Raw genomic sequence first — 23,633 nt, 5'->3', positions numbered from 1 at the left:
GACGTTCTAAATGTCTGTATTATTTTCGCGCGCTTTTTATTGAGACAAAGGATAAAGCACTTTTTATTTGACGCTATAATTTTTTATTGTCGCATTAGCATTAAAATTTGGAAGCGTTTTTCTGAAATTCGGATTACAAATTTAATAATGCTCAATTCAGAATCAAACAAAACATTTACAGCTGTGCGCAATTAATTCAACGATAATCTGTTCAAAAGCATCGAACGAATGCTCCGATGTAACGCTACTCCGTATAATAAACTTTCAGAATGCTATTTTTACGAAAAAAATATTTACACTGCTTTGTTTTGTTTACCTTGTTATCATTATTCCAGATGGCTTTTCTGGACGAAATGTGAATGAATTTTTGTAAAATTTTCGTACCGGTATAATGAAAATCGTATCGCAATACAATATGCGGATTGTGTATTGCAATATATACCGATATACCGGTATATTGTTGCAGCACTACTCGACAGGTTAGAAAAATTATAACCGCATGTGTTCATGCTATTCTGTAATACTTAAAACGTCATTTTAAGCATTTAAATAGCAAAATTAATCTTGCATCGTAAAAACGCGTATATATCAGGTAGAGAGTGTTATGCCACATGGTGAAGGCTTTAGTTAGTCCATTTAGCAGGTATTAAGATGTTAAAAACAAGGTAAAATTTCGTCTCATTTGTTTCTTTGAAAACGCCTTATCAATTATCTCGAACTCTCGTTATCTCGATATTTTTTCTTGTTCCCGCCGACTTCGAGATAACGAGAGTGGACTGAATTATATTATTTTTGTATTTAAATTGTTTTAGATTAAAATCTTATTTCCTAAAAGAATGTTGAAATTAATGTTGTATTTTGGATTGATATTTGGGTCTCTCGTAGAAAGAGTTTGTTTACTTGTTTATGAGGTATTCTGTGCATACTGGAAAATAATTGTTGTATGCCAAGATTGTTTCTTTTTCTTTGTATGTTTCTGTAATTTACCACATACATGTCTTAATATCTGTAAAATAAAAGAATAACAAGGCATGTTTGGACTTGGTAACTGGCGTCTTTTAGAAGACAGCATAGCCCACATGCTCAAAAATGCCCTTTTGACAAAATTCTGCGCGTCAAAAGTGCCCTTTTGACAAAATTCTGCGCATCAAAAGTGCCCTTTTTACAAAATAGCCCCCCCCCCCCTGCCCTTTTCAAATCCTAGCTGTTGCACTGGTCACTAAGTATAGGAAATCTATTTAAATGCTTACATAATAAGATTAAAAAGGATAACCGGTAGTATACAAAGAAATATGGTTCATCAATCAAATATATAAAAATCAAGTTAGCAAACCACTGTTTCAATTATTAATAAATCTAAAACCCACTATAAAAATTAAGATAATTGTTTGAAAGTTCAAACTAGAGCTTCGTCACAGAAGTGACGAATACCCCCACATGCCGCATTTACACAGAATATTTTGCATGTTGTCTTAACAAAAAAGCGAACACCATGCTCAAAGTTTAAAACGCACTAAGTGACCCCCTGACATAGTTTTTGATCCGGATGGCCTATGTTCGAACTTGACCTACACATCATCTAGTTACAACTTCTGACCAAGTGTGGTGAAGATCAGATGATAACTACTTCAATTAGAGAGCGGACACTATGCTGAATGTTTAAAACGTACTAAGTGACCCCGTGACCTAGTTTTTGATCTGTCATGGCCATGTTTGAACTTGGCCTTAAGATCATCTAGATACAACTTCTGACCAAGTATGGTGCAGCTCAGATGAAAACAACTTGAATTAGAGAGCGGACACCATGCTCAATGTTTAAAACACACTAAGTGACCCCATGACCTAGTTTTTGACCCGACATGACATATATTCGAACTTGACCTAGACATCATCCAGACACAACGTCTGACCAAGTTTGGTGAAGATCGGATGAAAACAACTTGAATTAGAGAGTGGACACTTAATACGGACAGACCGACAGACCGACCGACAAGCTCACTCCTATATACCCCCCTAAACTTAGTTTGTGGGGGTATAATAAAATGTGCTTTATAATTATTAGAGCAGATTATAAAAACAGCATGTTGGGGGTCCACAGGTTAGAGTGGGATCTTGTAGGATTATGTGCCAAGACGTTTAGGCCTGGCTCAGGAGCACTGAATTCACAAAACTTTGTTCTATACTGACGTGTAACTATAATCTTAAAACTAAAGAGACAGATAACATGAATCAGGAGTGCGATTTAAGAACCACCTAAGGTAAGGAAAATGCCCTAACCCCCTTACAGGATTTAGTTAAACTCTTCATTTTTTTATAGATCCAGCAAATCTAATAACTATTTGTAAAATAAATTTGACATGAAAGGAAGGAAATCAGTTGAAAGGAGGAAAAATTACACTCCTGATAATGTAAGGTTGTCCTGAAAAAAAGGTCTTTCAAACGCCCTCTGATCGCTGTGGCATAGTGGATATGGTATCCGCCTAGCAACAGGGAGGTCATGGGTTTGATCCCCACTGCAGGAGCGTTCTTTAGATCTCTCTCAAAGACACCAAGTACTGGTTCTAGTCCCAGGAAACAGACTTGAGTGTTTCAAATAAGCCTTAGGCTTTCAATGCATTCAAGCTAAAATAAATAGGTTTAAACTAAACCCCCTCTGCCATTCAGTAAAATGTTATGGGCACACAATGTGTAGGACAGAAAAGCCATTATAAATACATGCTTTGTTTTATTTCTGCAATAATGAATACTATCACATGTAATTATTGATGCATGTAATATTAACAATTGCAGTATTCTAGAACATTGCCGGTTGCAGAATAAATACTGTCATGTTTCTGCTTAAAAGCTAACTGTCACTGTTGTTTTTCCATCAACAAAAGAACACTAGATTTCAAGACATCAAAGCCCATAATCAACTTTTTTCATTCGACAGATAAGGGCAATATTTTCAGCCATAGGTTTTTATAGAAAGGATTCCACTCACCAACAATGAGCCTTTCTTCTGACGGAATGTCTTTGAACTGCTTCTTGAAATCTTCACTGCGAGTCTTGTATGTGGGACTCAGCATCCGCTGTAAACGTCAAGCACATATGAGTCGTGTTCTGAGAAAACTGGGCTTAATGCATGTGTGTAAAGTGTCGTCCAAGATTAGCCTGTGCAGTCCACACAGGCTAATCAGGGACGACACTTTCCGCTTTTATGACTTTTTTCGTTTAAATGAAGTCTCTTCTTAGCAAAAATCAAATTTAGGCGGAAAGTGTCGTCCCTGATTAGCTTGTGCGGACTGCACAGGCTAATCTGGGACGACACTTTTTTCACATGCATTATGCCCAGTTTTCTCAGAACGAGACACATATATCTACTACCGAAATGTCAGATCTCTGCCAAGAACATATGCCTTCCATTAACAATTACTAATAATTACTATGTACAAATCGATGGCATGATTTATCATACTATGTACATTAAATGGTAATTTTGAGTCACACATAATTATGTACACTGTTTCGAAGGATTATTTTACACTTACATAGCACCAACAGATAACTTAAGTGATAAAAAAGTAAAAAGGTTTAATGACTTTCTTCAGAATGATGTTATGCAAAGCATCCATCATTAACGAGATAAAAACGAGTTTATTTATCTTCCACAATAAAACAAGACTATTGCCAAGCAATATTGTCCGCTACCGGCTCCACCATTGTCAGAAATTCCACCATTGTCAATTTTTTTATATATTTGTTGCCATAGCAACCAGAATTTTTGAAAAAGGAACAAAATGAAATGACGTGCATAATGTCCATATTGCCATCTATCCATGTTTTAAGTTTCATGAAAAAATATTAAGAACTTTTAAAGTTATCACAGGATCCAGAAAATCACCATTTTCAGCAGTATTTCTAGTCTATTTGTTGCCATAGCAACCACAATTTTTGATGTAGGAACAAAATGAAATGACGTGCATAATACCCATATTGCCTTCGATCCATGTTTTAAGTTTCATGAAAAAATATTAAGAACTTTAAAAGTTATCGCAGGATCCAGAAAAGTATGACTGACTGACTGACAGACTGACAGACAGAGCGCAAACCATAGGTCCCCTCCGGTGAAACCGGTAGGGGACAAAAATGTGTGACAGACTGTAACAGACTGAGCCTTTGAAAACTGAATTGTGCCCATTTCTTCAAATTAATTGACTTTTATTTTATTTTTTAAACTAAACACAAACATGACTACTATACAACATATTTGCAAAACATGTCTACATCTTCTGCACATGCAGCATCCTTAATTATGCATTTGTAAAGAAACTGGTTGGTAACATTATATGTGAACATCTATGCCTTAGACATTAGCCAGTACTACAAATGAATAAGGCTTATCCTTGTGATATGCATTAACAGTATTTGCAACTTAAACTGGCTGGAACTCGTATTTTCAACTTCACAATCCATAAAACAGAGAGGGTAATTATGTGACAATCAAGATGGCAACGCCCATGCCAAGACAGGTATTTTTTGCCGTTTTTATACATTTCATTACTTGTATTAATTGTTAAAATGATGCACATTTTCCAGTTATATCGGCATGAAAGTGATAAGCTTGATTATTATAATGATATGGTTTTAATATTGGCCCTATATCTCAACTAAATGTTTATCACTTTCTTGCTGTATTACTACTTTAGAACAAGGGCTGTTTGTAAAACATGCATGCCCCCCTATATGGGCTATAAGTTGTAGTAGCAGCCATTGTGTGAATACGTTTTTGTCACTGTGAACGGTGGTGGTGGTGGTGGTGGTGGTGGTGGTGGTGGTGGTGTAGTAGTAGTAGTAGTAGTAGTAGTAGTAGTAGTAGTAGTAGTAGTAGTAGTAGTAGTAGTAGTTGTAGTAGTAGTAGTAGTAATAGTAGTAGTAGTAGTAGTAGTAGTAGTAGTAGTAGTAGTAGTAGTAGTAGTAGAAGTAGTAGTAGTAGTAGTAGTAGTAGTAGTAGAAGTAGATGTAGTAGTAGTAGTAGTAGTAGTAGTAGTAGTAGTAGTAGTAGTAGTAGTAGTAGTAGTAGTAGTAGCCGTAGCAGCAGCAGCATTACAATACCAATACTTAAGAATGATCAAATGGGAAAAGGTAAACTAGCACTGGCAGTAAATATGGGGCTCATTTACAGGTCAGATTTGGAATCTCTGCTATAAAATGAGATTTTGAATGAATTAAATGGAGGCAAATCTGTAATAAAAAGAACATACATAAACCGTAGTTGTTTCCCTTGTTTGAACCATGCTAAATCCTTATACATTTATAATGCCTATTTCCAGTAACTGTGACCTTCACCTGTGACCTTGACCTTTGACCTAGTGACCTCAAAATCAATAGGGATCATCTGCGAGTCATGATCAATGTACCTATGAAGTTTCATGATTCTAGCCCCAAGCGTTCTTGAGTTATCATCCGAAAACCACCTGGTGGATGGACCGACCGACCTACCGACCGACCGACTGACCGACATGAGCAAAGCGAAGGGGGGCTTAAAAATGTATAAAAGTAAAGAAGAACAAGAGTTTCAAGCAAAACATGATGTGCACCTAAAATGTCCCAAGGGTGGTTCAAAAATTGGACAACTGTCATATATGTTTATGGGATCATTGCAAACAGACTGATCATGCAACCTGATAATGTTCATGGTCAACTACATCTGACAACAATATATAAATTTTGTTGATACATTGACAAACTTCTTTTTGCAGTCACAACAACATGGAAAAGTGCATTTGCGCATTTTCCCGTCATTTTTTTCCATGTGCATGAATGATTTACTGTAACAATACATCAATTTTATCTTACTTTAAATCAGTTAAAAAAATATGAGCCCATAAGTTGTATTGCTAAGTATTTAAGAAGAAATTAACCAAAATCAGTTAGGTTCAAAAAGGTAAGTCTGAGAGCCTGTCACTTGTTTGTATTTAAATAAATATTTTTTATTAAATCATTACAATACAACATTTTGAAAGATCACTTTTTGACCAAATAATTTAAAATTAAGTAAGCATGAAATGAAGCACGTCCCATACCTTAAGATGAACAAAATAATTACTTTTTGAGATAGTACAACACATATATTACAATGTTTTTAAACGTTTTAAATGTGTTATATTTAATATAATTTTCCTCCACTACTTCCTCAATTTTTTTATGAAACTATCTTTTTATTCATCAAAACAAACTAAAAAGTTACTGTCCATTATCCTGCAAACTGAATTTACACAGTGAAAATATATATTATGTTCTCAAGTCAAGTAGAGTTGTTGCACTTAATTTATGATATCTTCATCTTTCATTTCAATGCCTTTAACACCCATATTCCAAAGATTTTCAGCGTAATGTGGACAGTCATCATTTCCATGAACAAGAATTAGATACAAAACACCAATACCTGAAATACTTGAATACACAAAATAACCGCCCCCTTGGTGCAAAAAGGTACCATGTGACATTGAAATTAGTAGACACATGGTACCTTTTTGCACCAATATGACTTCATTAAATTTCGCCCCCTTGGTGCAAAAAGGTACCATGTGACATTGAAATTAGTAGACACATGGTACCTTTATGCATCAATCGGGTGATTAATTCTGCTTGCAATTCTGAGGAAGAAATGTGTGCATTAACCACAGAATAATTGATTGAAAACAGCAACATCTTGCTATGTACCTGTAATAATTACATCTCAGTCTATGTAAAAAAATTATGAAGCTACATTCCATGTTTAATAACACATAGCAAGAACTATCAATGTGAGTTAGTTCACATTTCATATTAATGGCTAATGTTTTGAAAGAAGTTTTAATAACCTATTTGATAACTAATTTCAAGAACTATCAATGTGAGTTAGTTCACATTTCATATCAAGGACTAATGTTTTGAAAGAAAAGTATTAATAACATTTTTTCAGGGTTCATACAGATTTTCTCTAATAAAATTCAAGCACTTTTTAAGCACTTTTCAAGGGAAAAAAATCCAAATTAAAGCACTTTTTTTGTCCGACCTAATGAAAACTGTATATTATTCTGTGTCCAATACTGACAACATTTTCGCTAAACTGGTCTCTTCTTGCTTAACATTATATGTGACTTACAACATGTGTCAGCACTACCCTGCTACAGTAACAACTGTTTAATCAAAAGTAAGACATTTCATTATGATATAGTAATTGACCTTTGGATATAGTAATTGACCAAAGGCATTACGCATACCAAAACAAAACCTGTTATTTGTATTAAATATGTTTTCTAAATGTTCATAACAGATATTCCAGTGGTAAAGTATAGCTGCTACAAAGACAATAATGCATTTGCTAGAAATTAATTCTGAAGAAAAAATAGAAGACTACAAATGTACAGAATCTCACAACTGCCTTTAATAAAGTTTAAAGTTCAACCATAATATAAAATGCCATGTGTAAATTGAAGCTTGTAAAAAGTATACTTATTAAGTTGTCGGCAATGTCAACAACCCAAGGGTACTTTAAAAGCCACCCTTTCTGAAAAATGCACTTAATTTTCTGGCATATTTCAACTTGTCAGCACCGTAATGGCATAATGCGTACAAAAAAACCCCAAAGTAGACCAATTGGCAGAAGATAAGTAATAGTTGCCTCCCTTACGTTCTAAAACCAGTACCGATCCAGTACCTGCCAGTATGAACAGATCGGAACCGTCATAAATCGTGAAAAAAAACGACTTCAGACTCATGGAAAAGATATGAAAATATATTTTTTTTACCCTTAGTATGTTTTTCAAGCACTTTTGAAGCCCAAATTAAGCACTTTGTTAAGCATTTTTAAGTATTTATACGCAAATTAGCACTTTTTAAGCACTCCACAGACTTTATAAGCACTTTTCAAGGAGAACAACAAAATTCAAGCACTTTTCAAGGTCTGTGCGAACCCTGTTGTTGAGAATTAATTGCAAGAACTATCAACATGAGTTAATTCACATTTCATATCAAGGACTTATGTTTTGAAAGAAACGTATTAATAACATTTTTGAGAATTAATTGAAGAATAATCAATGTGAGTTTAGTCACAGTTCATATCAATGAGACATTTTTGTAACGTGAAATTTTAAAAACATCTTGTATTATTACTTTTATTATTTGTTACAAATATGATTGTAGTTAGTCTCGTTTATTCCCAATATTTCTATTTTTTACCAATAAAGTCTAAACAGCGCAACTGACCAATCAAAAACACCCATGTCTCATACCGGGATCAAAAGCACATCATACAACAAAAGCTCAATTTACACAATAACAAAAGGTATTTCCATTCAATTGTGCAGACCAACAAACAAGAAGTCAAAAGGCCCATAGATGCTCACCTGAGACGCCAAGGAACTTAAGTGTTCTGAGCAGGTTGTGTTCACAAGGTTTAACAATAGACTTATCAGGAAAGTTGCCCCCAACACCTGGTTCTATCCTTTATTTGATCTTGTGACCTAGTTTTTGACCCTACATGACACAGTTTCCAACTCGGCCGAGATATCGATGGGACAAACAATCTGAACAAGTTTCATGAAGATTGGGCAATAAATGTGTTCTCTAAAGTGTTCAATTTTTTTCTTTTATTTCAGCATCTCACCTTATGACCTAGTGTTTGACACTAATTGACCCAGTTTCAAACTCATCCAAGATATTATTGGGAAATATTTGCTTATCAAGGTTCATGTGCTATGGATGTGGGCTTAAGAATGTTAATTAGCTTTTTCTTTAACTTGACCTAGTTTTGGGCCACATAAAACTGGGATTTGAACTCTGCTGAAATACTATTGTGACAAATGAAGTTTCATGATGATTAGGCAATAAATTTGGCCTCTCAAGCTTTTATTTGACCAAGTAAACTAGATTTCGACCCTATATGACCAGGTTTCGAGCTCAGCCCATATTTGATTGGGACAAATGTTTATGTTTCATATTGATTGGACTATAAATGAGAAATATAGCGTGTTCACAAGCTTTTTATTTTGTTTGACCTACTTTTTGACCCCACGTGAACCAGTTTCAAATTGACCTTGACCTTCAAGTTAGGGAGGCAGGTGTTACACATCACATGTCATCTTCTCATTGGCATCATTTGTGGCATATCAAGCTTTCAGCAATATTGCTTGACTGTTATATCAAGCTTTCTGCAATATTGCTTGACTGTTATATCAAGCTTTCTGCAATATTGCTTGACTGTTATATCAAGCTTTCTGCAATATTGCTTGACTGTAATATCAAGCTTTCTGCAATATTGCTTGACTGTAATATCAAGCTTTCTGCAATATTGATTGACTATAATATCAAGCTTTCTGCAAGCAAGCTTGGAAAAAATTACTTCTCAAAAGGCATTATTATGCCCCCCTTCGAAGAAGAGGGGGTATATTGCTTTGCTCATGTCGGTCTGTCGGTCGGTCCGTCGGTCCGTCCACCAGGTGGTTGTCAGACGATAACTCAAGAACGCATACGCCTAGGATCATGAAACTTTATAGGTACATTGATCATGACTCGCAGATGATCCCTATTGATTTTGAGGTCACTAGGTCAAAGGTCAAGGTCACGGTGACCCGAAATAGTAAAATGGTTTTTGAATGATAACTCAAGAACGCATATGCCTAGGATCATGAAACTTCATGGGTAAATTGATCATGACTTGCAGATGATCCCTATTGATTTTGAGGTCACTAGGTCAAAGGTCAAGGTCACGGTGACCCGAAATAGTAAAATGGTTTCCGGATGATAACTCAAGAATGCATATGCCTAGGATCATGAAACTTCATGGGCAGATTGATCATGACTCTCAGATGACCCCTATTGATTTTGCGGTCACTAGGTCAAAGGTCAAGGTCCCGGTGACCAGAAATAGTAAAATGGTTTTCGGATGATAACTCAAGAACGCATACGCCTAGGATCATGAAACTACATAGATAGATTGATCATGACTTGCAGATGACCCCTATCGATTTTGAGGTCACAAGGCTAAAGGTCAAGGTCATGGTGAACTGAAATAGTAAAATGATTTTCGGATGATAACTCAAGAACGCTTTTGCCTAGGATCATGACACTTCTTAGGTACATTGATCGTGACTTGCAGATGACCCCTATTGATTTTCAGGTCACTAGGACAAAGGTCAAGGTCACAATGACAAAAATCGTATTCACACAATGGCTGCCACTAAAACGGACAGCCCATATGGGGGGCATGCATGTTTTACAAACACCCCTTGTTAATTTATAGATTTAACCAAAGAAAATCTATTATCTGAAAAAGACATTATGTGAAGATTTTACACAAAAGTTTCATTATCATTCCATTCCTGAAGTATTACAACGCATTTTGTTATTATGCATGTTCTTAAGCAAAGCTGTTTAAACAATATTTTTTAATGACTTTTAAATATAAAAATAACATACAAATCATTAAAAAAATATAGGGCCAGAACTCAACTTAACTTAACCCACCCATATTATAAATATACTCAAAATGCATGGGAGAAGAGGGGGGGGGGGGGGTGAAAAAAAAGTATCATGCAAATTGGAACTTGTTACAGTAGACTTTCACCGTCAATGTTAAAAAGATAAGAAAAGGAACAGAAGGGAATGTTAATTTTTTTATTTGTTCTTGCTTCCTCAAAACCAACAGAAGGATGTAAGAAAATAATAACAAACATTGATGAACAGGCAAATGGCATGCGCTTACTAACCACTGTAATAAGTCTTTCTTCAACAAAACCAACAGAAGGGAATAAGAAACTTATAACCGAAAATTGTTGAACATGCACATTGCATGCACACGGCATGTTCATTATACCAACCACTGCAGGGAGTTGCTTCATAAATACCAACAGTAGGGCATAAGAAACCAATAACGAACCTTCATGAGGGGTCTGTCTTTGCTTCTTTTCTGCAATGTTTTTATCAACAAATTACTGTATTAATTAAAATTATACATAATGTATTAAACCTGTTAACATAAATAGAGCAATTAAGCAGACATTATCATGTTTTCAACTCTAAATTCATGTTCACGAATATGAACATTGCTTTTAGGCTACACACTACCAACAATATAACCATGACGACTTCACAATACAAAATGTCACAAAAAACACTTAAATATTCACTCAATCTTAACAGTATTCAGGCTTTTTCCGCCCTATGCCACGGGTCCGAAATTCGGCCCCATTCCCAATGCAAATCTGGTCGTTTTATTCCCAATTGAAAAAAAAATTCCCAATTCCAAAAAAAAAAAAAAAAAAAAAAAATTTTTTTTTTTTTTTTTACCTTAAAATATATAAGTTAACCTGATCCGGTGTAGAAAATAGAAAGTGTTGCATAATTAAATTATCTGTTGCCTTGAATTTGTTTTAAAAACTGTAAAATATGTTAATGATTATTTAAGACTTTCCTTATTTTCCTCAAAATCCGGCGCTTCACACGATTTTTTTCACCTCAAAAAAGGCCAAGCCTTTTCCCCAAACTCAGATTAAAAAACCTGCACTTATCTCACATGTTCATAATACTTTGTAAAATTTTAATAATAAGTTATCAAAATATACGTTATTTACCAGTTAACGGCTTCTTTGAAATATAAGAAACACTATTTGCATGCGATAATTTTTCCCAATTGAGCCAATTTTGCGAATAATTTTTTTCCCAAAATGGGGGTTTTCACGACGCGAAATTCCCAAAATTCCAGTGTGGCGTATTCCCAAAATGGAGCGGAAAAAGCCTGGTATTAATATGTTAGGAAGATTTTTATTCAAAGAAAGATTTCCATATCAAAACATGTTAGAAAATCATTTTAAAACAGCCGATATCTGTTCATATTCACCTCTTTCAGTCCTATTCGCGAATATGAGTCATAAATGCACTTTAGTCGTACCGTTCATGAACAAGCAATTTGCATGCACATACTCACTGGAAGTTGCCAACTAGTGTGTGTTATTTCGTCGCTGAACCGGTACAAATAGTTCCTACCCGATTCGTCCTGTGTTGGAATCCACTGATGAAATGATAAAAGAGAACACATGTTAACATAATCTCAATGGTTGTAAAACTCCCTCCCTCTCTCTCTTTTTTGAAACAATCTCCTCCCCATAATTTTAACTACTTTCCATTTAATTATGTGTATATAGTTCTAACATTACATAGCGTTTACTTTAATATTTTGTCAGGAGTAGTAATACACAAACGTTTTAAACCGGACGACAACTTTTCCTCTATTCTAATTTTTTATTTGTTTAGTTGCATTTCTCCCTGTTTTCAACTGTATTTCAATCACGTCACAGTGGTCAGTTGAGCAACTCACTCTTTCGTGGGATAGCTTGTTTACCACTTCAAAGTGTATGTGGAATGGCCTTATAAGGGATTTCATGACCAATGCCCAAACAATTATAAGTTATGAGGCCAGACCGGGGATCTAACTCAGGACCCACTGATTTGTGGTCAAGCACTCAACAGAGATCTACTTAACCCTTTGCATGCTGGGAAATTTGTCGTCTGCTTAATTTCTAAAATTAGCATTTTATTTGATTTTTTTTCAAAGAATACTATCAGAATAGCAAACAGTTTGGATCCTGATGAGACGCCACGTTTTGTGGCGTCTCATCTGGATCCAAATTGTTTGCAAAGGCCTTTAAAATTGGGTTCCAGCGCTGAAAGGGTTGATAATAACCTCCAGAGATTTTGTCTCATTTATCTTCCTTAAATGTATTTGAGCCGCGCTCTGTGAAAAGCGGGTTTAATGCATGTGCGTAAAGTGTTGTCCCAGATTAGCCTGTCTAGTCTGCACAAGCTTATCAGTGACGACATTTGACACCTTAACTGCATTTTTGCTAAGAAGAGACTTTCTTAAAATGACAAATTTCATAAAAGGGGAAAGTGTTGTCCCTGATTAGCCTGTGCAGACTGCACAAGGACTTAATTTTTCACATCTAATCTGGGACATAATTTTTCGCACATGCATTAAACCCCATTTTCACAGAGCACGGCCAATTTATATAGTTACAAATGTTTTTTTTCTTACAAAATCTCAGTGTGAGAAGACAACCATGTCACAGATGTGTATATATTCAAGAGAAGAGTGCAATTTCCGAGCTTGTTAGAGTAAATCTCGAATGTTGGAGTGATTAATGTCCATGCTGTTTATTTAAGAGATAAACATAAGATCAGTATTAATTTAATTGTCAAAAGGATATAAGTTAATTGACTGAGACGGACTCAGTCCCGCAGAAAGTCATTACTTTCTTTGTTCAGTTAAGGTGTCCAGGAAAACTAACTCTTAAAACTAGTTTGATACAATCAAGTTTAAAAGAGATTGCAATAAATCTAATGTAATCTGTCAATTGTCCAGGACATACGAAATTATAAGATCCACACACAAGATTATGTTTAGAGCTCTTTGTTTGCCCCTCAATTTAACCCAAAATAAAAAGAATAGATCTACATTAATTGTTCCCAGAAATGGCTTTGTAATCAACCAATGAGTGTGTTGCTTGCCCCTCTACTTACCGGTAACCCAAAATAAAAAGAATAGATCTACATGTACATTCATTGTTCCCAGAAATGGCATTGAAATCAACCAATGCGAAAATGGTAAGATTTTATTGGTAATCTTGCTGGATTTAACGGTGGCATTAGGAGGACATAGGAAATATTTTATTTAGCGGTCTGTATTGCGTGCCCACGTCATAGCTATCAAATGACTTGTGCACATGTATGTTGACCCATGAGAATGCGAATACGGTCAGCCAATATAAAAGAAATTGACAGATTTCTTCAGCGCACTAGTAACAAATGGATGACATTTCAAGACTTTCCTTAGGCTGCATCCATACATGCTAGCTAAGACGTGCACACTGTCACATGACATGACAGCTATCACATGCGCACGTCAAAGCAATTGTTTGCATACCTACTAAAGACCACTTAATACAATATTTCATATATTTCACATGTCCCCTTTAAGCCGTCTTCAAATCCCCTTATACATTGATTTGTTTTCTTGTGAAAACCAAATTGCAAAAAATTGTTTACAAAAAATAATAAAATCAATGTCAAATGTAATGGAAAATTAATGTCAAATGTTTTGTGAACACGGGGAAAGAAATCAAAGCCTCTTAACCAATGCTAGACAAAACACTTAAAAGTTCTAATGCCAATGGTCCATTCCAACTAATAATTTTTAACCACACTTGACTGTAAATTAAACAATGATAGAAACAAGGAAGTTTTTGGCATTCCAAGGTTTTATGAAGAAGATTATATTGTGAAAATTGAAGATTTAGTATTCAGGCATTTTATGTGATTAGTTTTGTACAAGCGTTATTCTTAAGCTTTATTTGGCATTTTTATTATTAATTCAAAATAAAAACGGCCAAATGAAGTAATTTTGAGTTTGGCAGCATAGTTCTTTATACATCCAATTTGTTTTTGTTAAGGGTTGATTTCGTCAGTCAAGTCATAAAAGCAATAGGAAACACAAACAGTTATTTGGCAATAACGTTCATCCAAATGTCTCTTTCTGACACAAATTATGATATTATTTACAATTGTCTTGAATAGAAAATAAAACAAGAGCACCGCCTTGCGGGTGCAGACCGCTCATCTATTTTCTTTTTAAAGGTGAAGGGACTCTCATTTTCAATCACAAAGGAGGGAGGAGTGGAGTGAAGAGGGGTGTATAGTGTGGGGTTGTGGACATTTATTACATTATCTTCCAAAAAAGCGAAAAAAAAAAAAAAAAAAAAAAATCGGGGGGGGGGGGGGGTGGGGGGGGGGGGGGGGGGTTTGGGTGCGATGGTTCGACGGTATTTCAAACATAACCGTTTAAAAAAAAAAATGTGTGTGGTGATAATTTGTGAGATGATCTTAAAAAAAAAAAAAAAAAAAAAAAAAAAATCAAAAAAAAAAATTGGGGGGGGGGGGTGGGGTGGGGGTGGGGGTATAGTGTGAGGGTGTGGTGGTCATTTGTGAGATGATCTTAAAAAAAAAAAAAAAAAAAATAAAAAAAAATTAGGGGGGGGGGAGGGGGGAGGGGGGGGGGAGGGGGGGAGGGCACGGGGGATGGTTTGGGTGAAGTCTATTGTGGTATGTCAGGTAAGAGTAGTTTCATCAAAGTATCAATCAAATCTTATCATAAATAAAGAAGTTATGGCAATTTTAGCAAAATTTAATAATTTGACCTTGAGAGTCAAGGTCATTCAAAGGTCAAAGTAAAATTCAAGTTGCCAGGTACAGTAACCTCATGATAGCATGTAAGTATTTGAAGTTTGAAAGCAATAGCCTTGATACTTCGAGTGGATCGAAACACAAAATTTAACCATATATTAAAAGTTACTAAGTCAAAAAAGGGCCATAATTCCGTAACAATGACAACCAGAGTTATGCAACTTGTCCTTTTACTGTACCCTTATGATAGTTTGTGAGTGTTCCAAGTATGAAAGCAATATCTATGATACTTTAGGGGTAAAGTGGACCAAAACATAAATCTTAACCAAATTTTCAATTTTCTAAGTATAAAGGGCCCATAATTCCGTCCAAATGCCAGTCAGAGTTACATAACTTTGCCTGCACCGTCCCCTTATGATAGTTCATTAATCTTGCAAGTATGAAAGCAATAGCTTTGATACTGTAGGAATAAAGTGGACCTAAACACAAAACTTAATCAAATTTTCAATTTTCTAAGTATAAAAAGGGCACATAATTCTGTCAAAATGCCAGTCAGAGTTACATTACTTTGCCTGCACAGTCCCCTTATGATAGTTAGTAAGTGTTGCAAGTATGAAAGCAATAGCTTTGATGCTTAAGGAATAAAATGGACCTAAACACAAAACTTAACCAAAATTGTCAATTTTCTAAGTATAAAAAGGGCACATAATTCTGTCAAAATGCATGCCAGAGTTATCTAACTTTGCCTGCCCAGTCCCCTCATGATAGTAAGTAAGTGTACCAAGTTTGAATGCAATAGCATTGATACTTACTGAGAAAAGTCGAACTAAACGCAAAACTTAACCAAAATTTTCAATTTTTTAAGTATAAAAAGGGCACATAATTCTGTCAAAATGCACGCCAGAGTTATCTAACTTTGCCTGCCCAGTCCCCTCATGATAATTAGTAAGTGTACCAAGTTTGAATGCAATAGCATTGATACTTTCTGAGAAAAGTGGACCTAAACGCAAAACTTAACCGGACGCCGACGCCAACGCCAACGCCGACGCCAAGGTGATGACAATAGCTCATAATTTTTTTTCAAAAAATAGATGAGCTAAAAATCTAACCAAATTGGACATCACTGAAAAAATATATCTTGAGAATATTGAAGGTCTGAATGTCTAGATTTTTTAAAAATCTACAGTACACTCCACGCGTTTTCCCCCAAAAAACGAGCTCCCTCCGCGGGTTTTTTTCTGCTAGCGAGTGTTCACGCGGCGTTGAGAGAGCGAGGTGAACTTGATAAAATGCTCGGCGTTACGCTTATTCTTGCGGCGTGTATTACTTTAGCCTAGTCGGTAAATGCAGACAATTTCCGTTCTTATCAGTGACCGCCGCGCAACGCCGCGTTAGAAGTGTGCTACTCGGCATGCCAAAAAATAAAAATAATAAATTGTTTAAATACTGTAGTACATGTATAAACAAGGGACAAAATTGTCACAAAACCAGGTTTTCATTGTGAAAAAAAATCTGATTAAGGGAGACAACTCAAACTGAACTTTTGAAATGAACAAACAAAATTAACCCCCTTTGTAAGTTTGTTTCAAAATAAATCTATTTTAAGTTGTGGTGACCTTGACATTGGAGATATTGACGTGATTCTTTCGTGCGACACACCGTCCCATGATGGTGAACAAATGTGCCAAATAATTGTAAAATCTCACAATGAATGACATAGTTATGGCCCAGACAAGCTCATTTATTGCCAATTTTGACCTTTGAACTCAAAGTGTGACCTTGACCTTGGAGATATCGACGTAATTATTTCGCACGACACACCGTCCAATGATGGTGAACAAATGTGCCAAATGATTTTAAAATATGACAATGAACGACATAGTTATGGCCCGGACAAGCTTGTTCCGCCCGCCCGCCAGCCCGCCAGCCAGCCAGCCAGCCAGCCAGCCAGCCAGCCAGCCAGCCAGCCAGCCAGCCCGCCCGCATTCGCCAATCTAATAACCAGTTTTTTCCTTCGGAAAACCTGGTTAAAAAGATAATTGTATAGAATATTAATACGTATAAAAATTATGTTTTTTAATTCACAGGTACGTCTACAATATGAATGAATATAAGACATTTGACAAATTAATATTTAAATCATAACACATATAAGACAAGAATAAATGTTACGTAAAGTTTCCAAATGAGAATAATAACTAGTAATCCGAAACACACTACGATTTTTAATGTTAACACGACGTTTACAAATGCTTCCAATATACAGTCATCATGTATATTTCCCGACAAAAGCGCGCGAAAATTATGCTGCAATGTACAAGGTAATTACTAGTACATCAACCAGCTGTCTTTTAGTCATGCTAAGGCCTTCTAGTTGTGTCTTATAGTCACACTGTAATTATTATCAATTTGAAAGTATTTTTAAGCATAAAATCAACAACGTTAATTTCCCAAATTTAGTCAAAAGAATGCAATATTTCCCAATTGAAAGGGACTGGGCCCCATTCCCAAAATGGTGAAAAAACACTGATAAAACATCTATCATTATCTTTCATAGCATGGGCCTGTAATGTTAATTTTCTCTTATTTGAAGGAAACATGAAAGAAAGTATATGTTTATCCATATTTGTTACATGCATACATTCCTGCTTGTGTAATCTCATATCCAATTTTTACTATTATCTTGCATCAAAAAGACAGGATACTTAGTTTACTTTAAACCTATTTATTTTTGCTTGATTGCATCGAAAGCCTATGGCTTATTGAAATGCTCTCCAGTCTGTTTCCTGGGACTAAGAACCAGTACTTGGTGCCTTTGGGGGAGATCGAAGGTACGCTCCAAGTGGGAATCGAACCTGTGACCTCCCGGTCGCTAGACAGACCCCATATCCACGTTGCCACGGAAACCCTTGACAGGTTGATTCAAGTCATATACATGTAACAGGTTATAAGTCTAACTTTACAAAAGCCTATAAAATATCTTTAAATAACTTTTAAATCTAAAACAAAATACACATGTCAAAATTTGCATAAAATGTCGTCATAGATATTTCCCTCACCTTTTTCTCTTTTTGTTGGTGATAGTTGCCCTTTGGCGGTTTCCATTTACACTCCCCGGTCTTAGTGTTATGGTAGAACGGTCGCTTGGTCTTATTTTCTTCGAATTGTTGCCAATCCTCGCCAAGAGGTTTGACCAAACGACCCTGCGAGAGTTGCGGTAAGGCTTCTTGCTGGGGAGGTAACTTCATATGACGACGAATCTCGTCGAGGTTTGCGTAGTGCCCAATGTCCCCAACATCAGACTTCGTCTTGAAATGAGATATTGAGATATCAGTAACTCTCAGGTTTCGAAATGAGATATTGGGATATCAGTAACTCTCAGGTTTTGAAATGGTATATTAAAATATCAGTAACTCTCAGGTTTTGAAATAAGGTATTGAGATATCAGTATATGGAACTCTCAGGTTTAGAAATGAGATATTGAGATATCAGTAATCCTCAGGTTTAGAAAAGAGATATTGAGATATGAGTAACTCTCAGGTTTAGTAAAGAAAGGGCTTAAAACTAGACTCGTATGTTCTTAAGCTAAATTTGTAAAATGCCAGTCTGATTTTAAAAACATGCTAAATTCTTTGTGTGTGTGTATTTGGAAAAAGTCTTTATGTAAGTATAAATTGTAAAATTTAGATCCACTATGATGCGATCTCAATGTCAATTGACATCTACATTTATACAGTGAATCAAAACATTTTTGTTATAATTAAATGCATGCTAAACTCTTGTGGTTAGTTACATTCAACGGTGTTCCAAGTAATAGGGTGGGAACAACAAGAAACAACAAAATATATTTAAACAATACCAGAAACAAACAACAACTAAAATCCTGACTACTCAGTATTTCAAATATAACAAAAGGGCAATGGAACTTAAGGCGCTCACCTGAGACCCAAAGGAACTAGACAATTCTGAGAAAGTGATAGCTGATTCATGCAGATTGGACCAAAAAAGTGACTATCAGTATTAACATGTTTGTTATTTTATTTGACCTAGTGACCTAATGTTTGAGCTCATATAACCCAGTTTCAATATCAGACAATTAAAACTGTTCTGACAAAATTTCATGAAGACTGGCGAATAAATGTGGCTAATAGTGTCAACAAGTTTTCACTATAAGCCATAGAGGGAAAACTGCCCAACCCCCGGTGGCCATCTTTTTCAACAAATCGCAATAATTTTCAAACTCAACCAAGAAATCATGAGAACAAGTGTTCTGACTAAGTTTCATTTAAATTGCACTAAAAATGTGACTTCTAGAATGTAGCCATATAAAGAAAAATGCCCCGCCCCCTGACTGACATGTTTTTCGACGAACCATCACCATTTTGAAACTCAGCAGAGCTGTCATTAGACCAAAAGTTTTGAACAAGTTGGACCATAAATTTGACTTCAAGAGTGTTCACACGGGTTTATTATAGCCATATAAGCAGGGTTCTCAATAAGAGCCAGCCGCCGGCCAAATAGGCCGTTTGAAATCAGATTTTTGTCGGTTGAAAATGATTCGCTCAGATTTGGTAAATTGGCAATCGATTTTTCAAAATTTGTGTTTCTTTTTGGTAATTTGGCTCCTATTTTCTATTAAGCAAAGATGTCGCTTCATTATCTCCCTTAACGCATTACAACAACTACAATGAAAAGGCGCATATTGGAATCGGTCAAAAAGCAGTAAAATATTTTGACGTTCTTTTCATCACAAGTTGATCGAGTTAAAATTTTACAAAGGTAATAAAGAGCTTTTTCCATTTATCTTTTGTTAGTTAAAAAAGATAAAATTCATAAAATGCACATACAAATGCTCAAATTTAAGTGCCTGGTTGACCACTAAAATAGCCATAAAATGGTCCAAAATGCAGGAGATCAAGTGCTCAATTTAAAAATGTTCAGGGGGAGCATGCCCCACGGACCCCCTAGAAGGCCTGTTGGTTTCACATTTGGGCCTGTTGGCTCAAAAGTTATTGAGAATCCTGTATAAGGAAAATTGCCCTGCCCCTATGCAGTATTGTTTCAAATAGATTGAAACCATTTTTTAACTCAACCCAGATATCATAAGAACAAATGTTCTTACTAACTTAAATGAAAATTGGACAATAAATGTGCCCTCTAGAGTGTTAAAAAGGTCAATGTTGACGCTGGACGACACACGCCGGAGGACAAACAATAGCTTATGGTTCTTGTGCATGTCACTTCTCTTCATTGAAACCTATACACACCCATGAATTTTCATGTTGAAATCTTTTTATCAAGTTTGAGATATAGCCCTGAAAAGTAACATCATACAAAAACAAATCAAAGTACTGACAGTACTGGTGTGACGATGCTTTTGAAGAGGATGGATATAAAACATCAATTTAAGTCTATCTATATCACCACAATTGTGTATGTTGATACGAACATTTGGGTACGATAAAAAATTTGGGTACGAAATTTTTGGTATGAAAAAAAATTTGGTACAAAAAAAATTTGCGTACGAAACATTTTTGGTACGAAAAAAAGTTTAGGGGTACGGGGAAGTAGTACCCGTGGGTAACCATTGAGCGAAACTGGGAGGCGGGTCGCATTCTTGTTCATTAAGTATGGCAATACATTCATGATGATTCTCGAAAGTAGGTATGAGCACATAGCCGGACCATGTGAGCTCAATCGTATGAGCACTTGACTATCCGAGTTCGCCCACGAACATATGGATAAGTTAACTAATAGTGAAATGACCTTATACATGTATGTGCTGAAATCTAACAATCGAACGAAATATCAAACATGGTATGTACACTTAGGTGGTTGTGTAATTTCTGTTAGAATATCGTATTCAGTATGTAAATTTTAAATGGTTGTGCCCGCACTTGAGTTTGTTGCCTTGTTTGAGTCTATACGCGCCTAGGCTGCACCCAGTCTGTGTATTTGTGTTTTTTTAAGGTAATGAGTTACCTCCGCGCTGAGGCTGCATAATGTTGGGACCCGGAGTGTGTCCAGCACTCCTACCTAATAAGATTAGATTGACGAAAGTTGGGACGAATTTTGAATGATAGCTGCAATTTCCAGCTATTTGTTTTGTACTGAAATACTTTTTAATTTTTTATATGGTCAAATGCTGCGGGGGGGGGGGATGAGATTATCCGGAATGGTGACCACAAAACAGACAAAATATAACATTGCGCCGGGAGCGGGAATCGAACCGGTGTCGTAAAGGTGAAAAAGCGATCGTCCTTACCACTGCGCTAGCGGGACGAACAATTACGCAAAGAAATGTTGTTATATCTACATATATCATAGCAGTGCAGCGTTTACAATTTGCAGGTTCGAAATTGTTCGCATTCTTTAGTTTTGTGATCATGTAAAAAGTTAATATTACATGTTTTTATTCTCCATTTATTTACTAAATCGAGAACAAATATCAAACAAAATAGAGAAAATATATAGTTGTTTCATTGGTCCATAAAAATAAAATGGATGTAAAATTACTAATTTTAAATTAACGTTCTGATACACTTATTGAATCTGTTTCCCCAGGATATGCTGTTCTATTAATATTTACCTTTATCAACAAGAACAACAACTCTGCTAGGAGAATGTTATCAATGAAAATCAACGAGCAATCTCCTACGCAGTAGCGAATGCCAAGGGAAGTAACTGAAAAATCGAGTTATCTCAATCGGACTGGCTCGGTCTTTTACATAGGTCCCAATTGTGAAGATTTTTTTTTACTGATTATCAAACCTTAGACGACGCTGTTCCAGCATCGTCAAAAAGGACAATAACTCTTACTCTAATTTAAAAACGTGTAGGGTTATGGTTCTAATGCATGGCACTTTTCCTTATTGGTATCCATTCACTCATTAAGTTTAATGTTGAAATCTTATATCATATTCTGAGATAATGCCTTGTAAAGGTACATCAAAAAACAAAAAACAAAGGGCATTCACTCTTATTTAAGAAAGTGCAGGGTTATGGTTCTTGTGAATGGCACTTCTCCCTACTGATATATATAGAACCATGAAGTTTCATGTTGATATTATATATAGGTTCTTAGACATAGTCCTGAAAATTGTGTGACAAACAGACTGAACGACTTAAAGAACGACTTAAAGACTGATGAACGGACAATGACAATTCTATATCCTTCTGCCTTTGGCAGTGGTTAAAATTTTTTGTTTGTTCTTGCCAGGATTTTAATTTGGGACCTTTGAGAAAAAAATGTATCTAACTACCACTGGTCCATAAAGCCTTGAGAACTAGGCGTATGCGTTCTTGAGTTATCATTCAAAAACCATTTTACTATTTCTGGTCACCGTGACCTTGACCTTTGACCTAGTGACTTCAAAATCAATAGGGGTCATCTGCGAGTGATGATCAATGTACCTATGAAGTTTCAATATCCTAGGCCCAAGCGTTCTTGAGTTATCGTCTGACAACCACCTGGTGGACGGACCGACAGACCGACCGACAGACCGACCGACCGACATGAGCAAAGCAATATACCCCCTCTACTTCGAAGGGGGGCATAATAAAACAAATTTAATGAACAAACACAAATAAGGATGTTAACAAACAGCAAATAGATCGACTTTATGTACGCAACATATAGTAACTGATTTGAACATTTATTTCTGTAAAAACCTTTCTTGTTACACATTTAATAAATTCTCTTGATAAATGTAATTGTTTTTATTTAATTATTCACACCAATTTTGACACTCTTTGTTTTAGCGTTTTTAACCCGGTGTTTTATTGCACCTTTGTTCATCATAAACCGATTATCTTGCTATGATCGGATACTGTCCAAACAATTACAAAGAACACATGGTGTCATAAATCCAGGAACCTCTTCTTGGGTCCCTGCATAAACCACATGTGGCATATATGTGTCTAGTCATTAAACACAATTTATGATACCTCCATGTCATCTTTTGGCATATTGAGCGATCATCTAAGCAAAATTGTAACGCCAAAAATACAAAACATTTGCTTAAATAAAATATTTTGACATATTTAAAAAAAAATGAAGATATTTGTCCAAAATGGATTAACAGGAACAAGTGTATATATATATTAGCCCGTTTAAACATAATAATACAGTGTTAAATAACTATAAATTAAAAATATTGTGCAATTTCACTGCTACAGTACACTCCACGCGTTTTCCCCAATTTCCTTCCATACTCCGCGGGGATTGACCAAGAGGGAGATTAAGAAAATCCCGCGAGACGCGGCGTTTGCATGATTTTGGACGCGGCGGTTAACGATCGGCAAAACTGATAATCCAATGCGGCGACCCTCGGCGTTTGCAAAGCGGGGGAAACTCCGCGTTTTACCAGATAACGATCAATTTAATTTTGTTTGACTTCCTGATTTTCAAATAAAATTACATTTATTACAAG

General features: G+C 35.7%; 1 protein-coding gene across 1 annotated transcript in view; it reads right to left on the bottom strand.

Moving 5' to 3' along the window:
- The window catches only part of LOC127856445 (uncharacterized), a 123,180-nt gene that overhangs the window by 84,555 nt on the left and 14,992 nt on the right, over positions 1 to 23,633 (bottom strand). The window contains exons 3-6 of the mRNA XM_052392652.1: positions 18,261 to 18,509; positions 11,951 to 12,034; positions 10,904 to 10,933; positions 2,984 to 3,071 (exon numbers count right to left, since the gene is read on the bottom strand). Coding sequence (XP_052248612.1) covers positions 2,984 to 3,071; positions 10,904 to 10,933; positions 11,951 to 12,034; positions 18,261 to 18,509 — 451 coding nt within the window. The remainder of the gene's footprint in view (positions 1 to 2,983; positions 3,072 to 10,903; positions 10,934 to 11,950; positions 12,035 to 18,260; positions 18,510 to 23,633) is intronic.

This window comes from Dreissena polymorpha, chromosome 13 (genome assembly GCF_020536995.1).
Source record: "Dreissena polymorpha isolate Duluth1 chromosome 13, UMN_Dpol_1.0, whole genome shotgun sequence".
Lineage (NCBI taxonomy): Eukaryota > Metazoa > Mollusca > Bivalvia > Myida > Dreissenidae > Dreissena > Dreissena polymorpha.
Note: the sequence above shows the minus strand (reverse complement) of the source record. Positions and strands in the feature narration are given on the sequence as shown.